This window comes from Penaeus monodon, chromosome 26 (assembly GCF_015228065.2).
Source record: "Penaeus monodon isolate SGIC_2016 chromosome 26, NSTDA_Pmon_1, whole genome shotgun sequence".
In the NCBI taxonomy this organism is placed as follows: Eukaryota; Metazoa; Arthropoda; class Malacostraca; order Decapoda; family Penaeidae; genus Penaeus; species Penaeus monodon.
In genome coordinates, this window is record NC_051411.1 from 9,181,761 (window position 1) to 9,194,260 (window position 12,500).

A 12,500-nucleotide genomic window follows, 5' to 3' on the forward strand; every position below is an offset into this window, starting at 1 on the left:
TTCAAACGTAAAAAAAAACAACAATAATTTTTAAAAACAAAAAAAAATTAAAAAGATTAGTAAAAAATTTATTTAAAAATTTTTTTTAAAATAAATTTTTAAAAAATTAAAGTTTTTTTGAAAAAGGGGGAAAATTTTTTAAAGAGTTTTAAAATTTTTTTTTTAAAAATTTTTTTTAAAAAAACTAATAATTTAAAAATTTAAAAAAAAAATTTTTTCAAAAATTTTCAAAAATTCTTATTCCAAAAAATAAATTTTACAATTTTTAATTTTTAGTTTAAAAAGTTAAAAAATTTAAAAAAATATTCCCCAAATTTTTAAAAATTTTTTATTTAATTTGTTTTTATAAAATTTAATATAGTTAGAAAAAAGGTTTTTAAATTGGTATTTTATTTAGGTTAATGAAAAAAGGTTTTAATTTTTTAAACCCAAAATTTTAAAATTCTAAGAAATTAAAAAAAAATTTTGAACCCTTTAAAAAAAAAAATTTTAAAAAGGCATTTTAAAAAAAAAAAAAAAAAAAAATTTTAAATTTTAACAAAATTAAAAAATTTTATTTTTTTAGATCTAAAATTGTTTTTATAAAAAAGAATAAAAAAAAAATAAATAAATTTTTAAATTTTAAAAAATTTTAAAAAAAAATTTCGGAAAATTTTTTTAAAATTTTTGGGTTTATTTAAAAAATTTTTAAAAATTTTTGTTATTAAAAAATTTTTTATTTTTCAAAACCTTTATTTAAAAATTTTTAAAAAAAGAATTTTTTTATAAAAATTAAAATTTTATCTTATTTTTTAGTAAAAAAGAAAATTTTAATAAAATTTAAAAAAAATAATTAAAAATTTTATTAACCCGGGGTTCAATTGAGCCTGATTTAAAACCCAACAGTGAAAATAAATTGCGAATTTTGACCTAATTTAAAGGGGAATAAATTTTATTTATAAAAAGGTATTGGTTAAAATTTAAATTGGTTTGTTTAAAAAAATTGAAAAATTTATTTTATTGAAAAAAATTTTTAAAAATAAAAATCCTTTAAAATTCCCCCCCCCCCCCCCCCCCCCCCCCCCCCCCCAAAATATTTTTTGGGTTTTTTGATTTTTTTTCATGGTTTCCCCCCAAATTTTTCCAAGAAAAAAAAAAAACAAAACTTTTATCCCCAATTAAATTTTTTAGGGAGAAAATTGCCCTTTTATAAAAGATATTGAATATATATAGTATATATGTATATATATATATGTATATATATAGATACATATTATATATATTATTATATTAAATTTTATATATCATATATATATATATATATATATATATATTTATATATATATATATTTATATATATATATATATATATATATATTATATATATATATTAATATATATACTTTTATATATTAGTAAAATGATAGCGTGTATATACATATAATACATAGTTGTTTTCCTTCATTTCAACAGATCTTTATTAACTGAGAGAGAGAGTCAGCACAGCCTTGGTAGCCTGAGTTCATATGGCTCAAGCGAGAGTGAACCTAAATCTGCGCAATCTGACCCTGGAAGGTACACCCAGGAGAAGTCACGTTTTACGTTTACTCACAAAGACAGCTCAGGCTCTCTCGGTAAGAATTTTAAATTTGTTTGTTGCGTATGGAAGTGATTGGGTATTATTTGTTATTGGCAGGAAATCGTGTTCAAAGCTACTGTAGGAAGATGTCGTCTGGTGAAAATTGCAAAGATATTTTTTGTGTATTTTGTTTTCATGTTTCTCTTAAATTTTCAAAGAGCACTCTCAATTAATGAGGAGGAGAATTTTGACTTTATAAAAGGAAACAGAGAAGCAAAATTATAAATAGTGTACATGTATATTTGCATGATTGTATGTTTATACATCCATAGTAAATCAGTTTTCTAGAGTTTATGAAAACTATTGATGTATGTTCTTCAAATTTGATACTCTGTTCCAAAATTAGAATGAGGATGCAGAGAGCTTTTTTCTTATCTAGGTTTTAGGAATGAGTATCAAGCCAGTTTTAAACCTTTCAGAAATTACTCAACTTTCTGGCATGTTTAGGAAAATGTTTACTTTTTTTTCACTTTTAGTTTTGAAATAGAGAGATGCTTGTATTCAAATCAAGCATTAGGCCATAGTCTTTTCTATTTTGACAGTATCAGAATGTTTTTAAAGTGACCTTTTTTCCCCCATGTGACGATGCAGTGGATGCCTTTTTGTAGCATCAGTTCATTCAGTATTTTTTCAACAGCGTCAGTCAAGTCAGTCTCAAGTTTAGAGTCATGTGGCAATGGTTTGGCAGATGAAGAGCTCTTGGAAGCAGCTGAGATACCCCTTGATGGCCGTGTGTTCCTGAGTGTGAGCGTCCCCTCGACAGAGGTTCATACTGAGCCAGGAGGATCGCAGTACACACTCTATACTATTCAGGTGATTTTCCCTTATTTTTACAGCTCTGGCACACAATAACACAAATTGATATGATTTTTCAGGTTTTGAGAAATCTTGGTAGTGTAGGTTTCTATTATATATCTGGTCTTAGTAATCACTTAATGGAGTGATGGAGTGGCTGTTAGGTCCTACTGGTATGGCTGAGTGCTGTAGGTGAAGTAGGGAATCAGAAAAGCTCAGAAAGGTTAGCAAAGGACTGGGCAGTCCTGTGTTGCTGTTGCACAGCTGAGTTACTTCTGGAGTTGTGTTACATTGTTGATGCAGAATTGCTGGATCGCAGACCGTAAGTAGGCTGCGAATGTGCCAAGAATTCAGGAACGAGGGGAGCCTGCTTGAGCATCCAGTCAGAGAGCCACAAGATGTCCAATGTCAACCAGTCATGTCTCGTCCCTGCTTGTGAGAGAGAGATAAAAACAAGGCTGTTGGACCTAATGTGACTCTACCTGGGCAGTATGGGAGCTGAGTTGCGGGTTATTGCTGCTACAGTAGCACTAAAGAAATACACTCATGTAAAAATTCCACTCAATGTGCAATGTCCTCAGCAAAAAAAATCACTGTCTTTAGTCCCTACACTCTCCACAGTGCTCAGCACAGTATCACTTTCCAAACTCTGCTATTAGGGAAACACAGGAATAACTGTTGAGCTAACCAGAGCACACCCATAAGCAATGATAGAGAGTGGTCGGCACACCTTCTAGCTGCTGTTACACACACATGCCAAATCGATTGGAATGCAAATACAGATGTGTAGTTGCTGGTTGTTACATTGAAAATTATGTATGTAAATAGCTGTTTTATACACATATATGTATGTGTGATCCTCATGTTTCCTTTATTGTAAATGTAGCATTTTTTTTGTGGGGTTAGACATTTTATTGATTGATTTAGATTTCAGTGAAGAGGTCCTTCCTGCTTCAGGTGTACATGTACTTTCCACTGTGAATTTTGTTGCACACAGGTGACTCCACAAGTGCTTAGCCACTAAAGAGTCAATTAGTAGCTCAGCTTAACCACTGTAAATTTCCCCATTCCATGAATTTCAGGACTTTTTGTAATGCTTTTAAAATCAATACTGCTGGTATTGTTATTGACATTATCATTTTTGTGATGTTATTAAAATACAAATAGCAGTAATAAAGGTAGGTAAGACCAGTCATTGACTTCTTGGTGACTTGTAGAGCTATCTATGGGTAAACACAGTAAATAGATTAAATATCACATTAGACATCAAATGTATGTCATGCCATCCCAGCACAGATATTATGGTATAAAATGATAAAGATGTACTCAAATATTTTATTTCAGTATGATGCTATTTACCTGTGTGAGAGTGCAGCAACACCCCAGACAGAAGGGGCAGAGGAGGTGGCGAAAGAACCTTTGGCTGTTCCAGAACCACGGATGGTACTTCAAACAAACTGCGTGAAAAGGAGGTATGTGTGTGTGTGTGTGTGTGTGTGTGTGTGTGTGTGTTTGTATAATGTGTGATTAGAAGCTTTATTATAGCTTATCTTTTGTGGGTAGATAGAGTACCTGCAGTGTTGTTACTTAGTGTTTGGTGTGTATATATAATTTGCATGATATGGATGTTATACATCACAGGTAGACCTTGCATGTGATTTCAGTGTGAATGTAGTTGAAGGTGTTCAAGACCTATGATTATTTGGACACCAATATTTTTAGTTATAGAAATGTCACCAAATATTTTTACTATGTTTTATAAGGGCGATATTCAAACAGCAAATATGGTTTCCGGGTATCTTTTTAGAATATATTATGCAAATTAGTTTGTAAATTCAATTTCTAAATCTTTTTAGTTTTCTCTGTTTTTAACCTTATTTTGTCTCTTATCCTCTCTTATCTCAGGCTTTTGTATATCCACTTCGTTCTTCTCCCTCTTCTATCTCCATCTCTTTCCAACCTCTAACCTTATTTTTGGAACATGTTTCCTTTTCCTTTCATCCCTTCTTTTCTTCCTGCCTTCCCTTTTTTGCACTCCTTTTTTCCCTTCATTTATCCCTTTGCTTTTATTCTCTTCTCTCTTTCCAGTCTCCTTTCCTACTTTATTTCCCTCTGACCCACTCCCCACCTTCTTTCCTAGTTTTATGATGATATCATTGATGAAAAGTGTTATAAAAAATCCCATATGAAAATAAACAGGAAGACAAGAATTTTCAGATTAAAAAAGCATGAAAGGGTATGACAAATTTTTTAAAGGGAAGTACTTGAGTACCAGTATACAGCAGTTTTATTTGTGGAATTTTAATGTTGAATTCAGCATTTTAATGTAAAAGAGAAAGATAACTGTTATAATCATTGTGAATGTGCTTGTTTCATGTTGCCATGGAGTTATGCATATGCATACAACAAAAGCAGAGGAAGAGGTGAAAAACACTTCAAAATTGTGACATTTCAGATTATGTGATTCCCCAGTTCCTCAAGAAGGCTGTGAAGAAGACTGGAGGCTAGAGATGGTAATGAATGTGGCCTAGGCTCTTAACGTGACTTTCACTTACTCTGGCTCTGTTGGTATCCTATTCAAACTGCAGGTAGCGAAGTATAGTGTGTGATAGAAGGGCTTGGAATTTCCTCCTGCTGAAGAGTTTGGGGAAATCTTCTGATCTGCATCTTTATATCTTTATATACTTAGCAAACTAAGATAAAGAGCTGTTTTGTTCATCATTGGTTGCCCTCAGTTGGCTGTTATAAAGGAAAGAAAAATTATGCTTACATGAAATGCATTTTTTGTTTTTAAATGATGAGGATTAGTGATGAATTTTGTACTTGAAGTAGAAAACAAATGATAATAATACAGGTGTCAGCATGCAAGTTAGTCTTATCTAGGAAAAGAATCCTTATAGCTCTCTAGCAGAAAAAAGAGAGACTGTAAAAGTTGTGGGTTAAGAATATATTCCAACTCGCTTTCCATATTCCTTACTTTCTGTAACACTGTGGACTGAGCTAATATCTTTTTACCAGTTTTGTGGTAACCCATTAAATGAGGTATTAAAGATTGGCTAATGGCTATCAATGTGGGATTGCTGTGCACATTGGTGATTTTCCCCATTTGTACCCAGCTAGTTTGATACTTCAAACACATTAGAAACAAAAAATTGAGAAAACTTGAAGGTTTCCCTTCAGCATAAGTCTCTATATGTAATAGTGACACCAAGCAAATTATTGTGGAAAGATGAGCTCCCTCTAATGACGTCCGGATGCACAGTTTACTAGTATATCACGCTCATTTCTCTTCAGGAATTAATGTGAATACTTTTAAGTTAAAGAGAAGATAACTGTAAAATACATTGTGAAGGCTGAAGTGATGTATCAATCATACAAACAGAGGTGTTTTACATGGTCCAGTCTGATGAAATTATGCTAGAATATGTCCCTAATTATAGAATGATGTATTAAAAAATAAAATTTTTAGATTAAATTAAAAAATTGAATAGAATTTTTGAGTCTTATTTAGGAAATTATGTAAGAATTCTAAATGATGAAATATTAATGATAGTTTAAAGATTTATATCATTGATTTGTATTTATTCGTAAAGTATATATAAAATTGCTAATTTTATGAATTGAATCATTAGAATTATATTAATGTAGAAATAAATAATTGTTAATTGGTCTATATGATAAGGATGACAATATGCTATATGATTTTTAATTAATTATATAATTTTAAGAAATAATGATATAATTATATATAGTATATTAGATTATTTATATATAGAATATAAAAGATAAAATATTATATATATATATTAAGTATATAGTATTACATATAGTAATATTGATAGCATATTATATTAGTTATATGTATAATATGATATATATTGATATGTATATATTGATGTTATATTATTTTTGTATATATAGTTATTATATATATAAATTGTTATAATAAATAATGTATATATTGATTATATATATAGTACTTATATATTATAGTATAATAATATATGTATAAATATGCTATATAATAATTAAAGTATTATATAGAGTTTATATTATTATATATATATATATATATGATATAATAATATTATATATATATATTATAATATATATATATTATATATATATATTATATATATTGTATATATATTATATATAATATATATATATATATATATATATATATATATATATATATTATATAATATTATATATATATATATATATATATAGTATGATATATATATATATTATATATATTATATAGTATTATATATATATATGTATATATAATATTATTATTAATTATATATGTATATATATTTTATATGTATATATATATAATAATATATATATAGTAATATATGTATAATATATGTATATATATATATATATATATATATATATAATATATTTTTTTTTTTTTTTTTTTTTTTAATAACATGAAATGCAGATGAAATTAATTATAATAAAAAAAGGATATAGAATAAGGGCTTAATTAAATCTTCACTGAATCCAGGATTTAAATTTGCTCTGAAGAGAGTGAGTTTCAGTAGGTAATTGATAATCTCATAGTTTCTGAAAGCATGATTCATTTGTCATAAAAAAAAAAAAAAAAAAAAAAAAAAATCTCACCATATATCACAATGCTTTTCTTCATCATGTCTTGGGTAATTTGCTATATTTTGGCTAAATGTTCTTATAGTGAAAGTCAACCTGTGTGTATAGCCATTCGAAGATAACAATTCTTTAGATAATACAAGAATTGGCAAATCTGAATTTACAATTGTAGGCATGAAAAGAAGAAATTAAGTGAACAAAATGGCTCTTTCATTACATCTTATTGTAAAGTGTGAATTTGGAATTGAGTTTGTATTATCCAAAGAGGTCGACTAAACTGCATTAAAATTTAAACTCTTGAGTGCTGCATGCTTATGATAGTGGATATGAGCATGACCTTTGGAGTGTTCTGAATGCTATATTAAGCCATTCTCAAAAACTTTATTTCATATGATACCAAATACATCAGAATGGTTTGTACACTTGATACATGATTTTTGATGAGGCATTTTCTCTCTGGCTATATACTAACTATTTTTTCTTTCTAACAATTCTGATCTCTCCTACCCAAGCATTAATCCCTTTGATCCGGATGACATGACCGTTATGTCATGAAAAAAAATTGGCTTCAGGTGTGGGTAACATGAACATGCCATCATGGGAAGATTTGGCTGAGGGGCCAGGGTGACAGAAACTAACCGTCATGAGAAATTCAGCTTGGAGGCCAGGGTGATGGAAATAACCTGTCATGAGTACACAAAGCTCTTGGAGGGAGTTTGACACAGTGGGCACTCTGGAAGGGGCTTTTATATTATTTCCATCGTTAAATGTGTGGAATGTACCATCTGTGAGCCATGACTGGAAGAGTGCCAGCTCCAGGGAGGACAACATTTCCATGCTCAGGATCTTGTTCCTGCCCACAGTGACCAGTGGTGCAGGCTGTATTACAGAAAACTGAATATTATAAAAAAAAAAAAATAGTAATAAGAAATAACAAAGTGTTATTATTATTATTATTACACTAAGTTTTAGAATAGCTAGAGAGATGATATATAGTCTGTGCATGAAAAATGGTATTACCATCTGGTTAAAGCAAATCAGATGACAAATATAGGTGGTGAAAAATGGCAAAAAGGCTAAAAGTGCTTATGTGGAAAAAGAGAAAGGCCTAGAAGCTGCACACCCACCAGAGTGGTCATTCGAGTCTCATGCCCATACTTTGGGCCACTTGATGGCAGTGAAGCATCCGGATCCAATGGGTTAATTTCATGCATTTCAGAGGATGTCCAAGTTTCAGATTGAGAACTAAAAGCATCTTAATTATTCTTGTCTGCTCTATATTTAACAAGCTACTTCTATTTTCCCACTCTTTTGTGATGCTGCTAGCTACGTGCTTGACTGAATTTCAACAGTCACATATACCAAAACGCATATTATTATTCCCACCCTCTCACCCAGATTTCGTGAGTTCCTGACCCTGCATGCAGCATTGGAGGAAGATTCCAGACTACGAACGGCAATGAAGGGAGTCAAGGGGCCCAATAAATGGCTCAATTTACCCTTCAGCAAGTTGGACTCCACAACCATTGCTACACGGAAGCAGTTCCTTGAAAAATATCTTCAGGTATGTTCTCCTCTCCTTGATTTCACTTGCTTGAAAATCTGTCATGGGTTTCAGTTCAAATTGAAACAAGTGTCTCTCTGTCCTTTTGCTTCAAATTTTCTTCAACTTTTTATTTTTTTCTTACTTTATCTATAAAGACTAATAAAAGAGGTTTTGCACCAACAGTCAGTGATCCAGAGGCCAGAGGTGAATATATCAACCCCAGTCAAGGAGTTCCTTGCATATGGATCGGATTCTTCAGTCTCATTTGTCAAGAAACCCCTAGAGTTACATGTTCCTCGTCTAGATAAGGTGCTTTTTCTGATAGAAAATTTATAATAATATTAAGAGTAATTGACATTTTGATATGGATATAGATGGAGAGCAAAGAAGATGTCTTTAATCTCAAGCTTGAGTCATTTTTTGTAATATGTGATAATTTATCAAGTATGTTGTTTCAGAATGAACACGCACTATATTACAAGGATATAAAATAAATCACAAAAGAATAATGCAGTGTGTATCTACTTCCAGCTCCTGGCAAAGACAGTATCAGGTGTCTTCCATAGCCTTAAAACGGCTCTTCCGAGCTTCGAGTCCTCAGACACAAGCACAGCAGGAGAGTCTGCAGGGAACCTAGGAGTGAACGGAGGTGCAGGAGGAGACGGCATGTTGAAGAGCAAGAGTGGAGGGGTCCTCAGTGAGCGAAACAAACTGGCTGCTTTTCTCTCCAGTGGCAACAAAGCAGAGTATGAGCTGAAACTGGATATCACCGCAGAGGAAGAGGTAAGCTTTATTTAGATTATATTCTTCATCTGGCTATTTGGGTCTTTACAGTATTTCCAGACCCATTTTTGTATTCCATGCAATTTTTTTTCTTGCATCAGAAGCTATGTTATGTATTTTTTTCTCTCTCTCTTCACTATGGTATTTTTTTCTTTCTTTTCTCTTTTCATTCTTGCTGTTTATTACTTCGTCATCATATATTCCAGGAATGCCTGATTGAGGAAGCATTAATGGTTGAAATTTCTGGCTCCGACAAGGACGAGTTAGTGGACACAGCATATGAAGCCAGAGAGTCACGCAACCTCTTCTCTCCTGTTCTTTATAAAAGGATTCAGCAACAGGAGCAGCAACAATCAGTACAGCAACAGTCTCCAGAACAGCAGGTTCACCAGCACCAGCTTTCTGTTGTTGTGGGGAGAGGAAGTGCTGCTTATGCGGCTCCCCCCTCACCTGCCTTCCATGCAGTGCCATCTCCTAGTGCCACATCCAAAGAGGAAGCTTGTGATGCTCTGGCACTGACAAGGAGAGAGAGCCAAGAAGATTCTCCAAATGGTGTGTAGTGGATTTTTTGTTCTCAGTTGTGTAATATGTTTGAAAAAGTGGTTTGACTTTTTCTAAATACTCTGTATTGGCATTTAATTTGGATTAATTGGTGCTTTTAAGGTTGAGTGTTATCTTATTTTTCTTTTTTCTCTTGAAAATGAGGTCATTTGAAAATTATCATTCATGATTTTTTTTATATATCATTTCACTTCAATATTTTCTAGTTCTCCCCATTGCCTTTTTCTGAAACAAATAACTATGTTAGTTGGTTGACTGTCAAAACTGTATAAGTCCTTCAGATTTAACAATATCACCTGAAACTTGATGATAACATGTTTTCATCTTTCAAAATGTGTTGAAAGCATCTTGAAATAATGCAGATATCTGTATTTTTGAGCAGAGTCTAACACTGCCCAAGTGGTGGAACAGTTTTATCAAAGGAGCCCTTTACAGAGGGAGAGGAGGACTGTGCCTGGCAGAAATGGCCCCTCTCTGTGGGTGTGATGGATGCTGTGGTGGAGATCCTCTCGCCTTCAGATCACCCAATCACTCATCAGCCGTGTGTTACTCTTCTCACTCTCACTGCAGCACGAATCACCCACAGATGGCTACAGGTAAAGTCTATTTCCCAGCCATTTAAAAAAAGCAACTATGAAGGGTTGAGAAGTTTATTATTGTGTAATTCCCTCTTGTACAATGATGCTTAAGACTCACTGTGAAAGCGATACCTTATTCCTTGGAAGTTAGTGAGGATGCTCCAATAATCATAGCTATTCTAATTGTGAAATAAATAATAGAAAGACCTCATATTTGTTATACTTCATTAGTACCACAACCGTAGAATGATATATTCTTTTATTTTTCATGGATCAGTTAAGCCTTTTTCTATTTTGCATATGAACAACATTAAGTAAATAAACATGTTGCTGTTTTTACTTCCAGTCAGAATTAGAGCGCTTATCTTCTGAGCCTCAAATGACAGAGTATATCCATACTTTGAGAGAAGCAATTCTCAATGCTGAAGAGAGAACACCAGAACCATCATCCAGTGACACAGAGGCATCTCGGGTACAGCTTCAAGAGGCTTTGAGCGACTTCATTCCTGGTAAGATGAAAGACTGAAATGTTAGAATAGTTGCATTTCCCTGCTCTATCTTGTAACTAGACATTCAAAGTGCTAATAATGTCATTAACTGCGAAGTAACATGTCCTTAGGTAACATCCTGGTAGCATTGAAGTCCCCCTAAGGAGTTCTTGTTAAACCAGTACTCCTTTCCTTTAAAAAAACTATAAGGATGACAAGAAAAATATAACCAGTTATCTCAAAGCTCCTAGATGTATAATAGTTATATTTATAAATGAGTAAAACTTTGTCCCCAGGGTTCTTGAAGATGATGCTAGGCAAAGAGCTGACACAGCAGGCAATCATGCGCATGGTTGACTCAATTCAGTACCCAGCTGTGACAGCAGACCTGGCCCTCCACATCTTAGACCTCTTGGTCATCCGCCTGATCCCTGTTGCTCCACTCATGCTTTGAACCACTTCCGAGGGTGCCCAAGGAAGCCCTCAACAAGAACAGTGCCACATGTGATAGAAATAGAGTGTTAGCAGAAGTATCTGCAGACCTTGTACTGGCAGTTTTTGAATATGAATGAGAAGTGTGTTCACAGCTTTCAAATTCTAAGAAGTCAGTTGGTTCCTTATGAAATTGAAATGGAATCTGATAAATACCAGTTTTATTGTAATCGGTATACATTGACATCTTTCATGTTCATGCATTCTGATCTTATTTGTGGCTAGCTCATCCTAGAAAATGGTGAATTGGCTGAGCATGAAATTAAACTGGTTATTTGCCATTTGATAATCTGTATAAAGTGTAATGCATGAAAGCAAAAGGAAGCATTGTTTGTTTTACTGGATTATGGTATATGTGAATATGTTTTGGAAATGATACAGCTGCCCACTTTATTTGAAACTGAACGGTTTGTTACTATCGCATAAAGTGATCAGTATTGTTTGTTCAGTTATTATCTGACAGACATGAAAATATCCAGGATTTTTCATTCTGTAATATTACAGAGGATACATGATCCCGGAAACAAAAGTCTTGTATCAAATGACAGCCTAAGAATGCATTTTGTTGCATGCATGAACATTTTGGGAATTACAAAGAAATAGATAAAGAAGAAGCAGAAGAAAAAGGAAAGAAGAAAAATTATGGACCATAAGGGAAATGTATAAGCAACTAAAGGTTAACTAAGTTTCTTCTGGTAATCAGTGCTTTGGATCTCTCTGTCTTCCTCTCAGGAACACGTATGTCTGTAAAAGCAGAGAAGGTGTTGTGGCACTTTGTACAAGCACAGCTGAGTAACAAAGGAAACATATCTCCTCCCCCCAAATGAATTCTAGCCACATTGTTTTCTGTCAATCTTGCTCTTTTGCAGCATATATATTTATTAGATCTTTTTCCAAAAGTGGCACTGTCTCTAAATCCATTATGAAGGATATCAGTATTATTTTCTTTTCTTTTTTTCTTTCATATTTGGTATTCCTGCCATCATTTTTGCCATCTTTATCATCATGGAATCATCATC

General features: G+C 32.4%; 1 protein-coding gene across 1 annotated transcript in view; it reads left to right on the top strand.

Annotated features, from left to right (window-relative positions):
- The window catches only part of LOC119589568 (sorting nexin-19-like), a 17,923-nt gene that overhangs the window by 4,735 nt on the left and 688 nt on the right, over nucleotides 1–12,500 (top strand). Inside the window, exons 4-13 of the mRNA XM_037938168.1 lie at nucleotides 1,453–1,613; nucleotides 2,256–2,431; nucleotides 3,758–3,885; nucleotides 8,432–8,597; nucleotides 8,763–8,888; nucleotides 9,111–9,362; nucleotides 9,569–9,914; nucleotides 10,359–10,519; nucleotides 10,848–11,010; nucleotides 11,286–12,500. The exon at nucleotides 11,286–12,500 is cut by the window's right edge and continues 688 nt beyond it. Of these exons, the coding sequence (XP_037794096.1) occupies nucleotides 1,453–1,613; nucleotides 2,256–2,431; nucleotides 3,758–3,885; nucleotides 8,432–8,597; nucleotides 8,763–8,888; nucleotides 9,111–9,362; nucleotides 9,569–9,914; nucleotides 10,359–10,519; nucleotides 10,848–11,010; nucleotides 11,286–11,443 (1,837 nt within the window). The 3' untranslated portion in view covers nucleotides 11,444–12,500. The remainder of the gene's footprint in view (nucleotides 1–1,452; nucleotides 1,614–2,255; nucleotides 2,432–3,757; nucleotides 3,886–8,431; nucleotides 8,598–8,762; nucleotides 8,889–9,110; nucleotides 9,363–9,568; nucleotides 9,915–10,358; nucleotides 10,520–10,847; nucleotides 11,011–11,285) is intronic.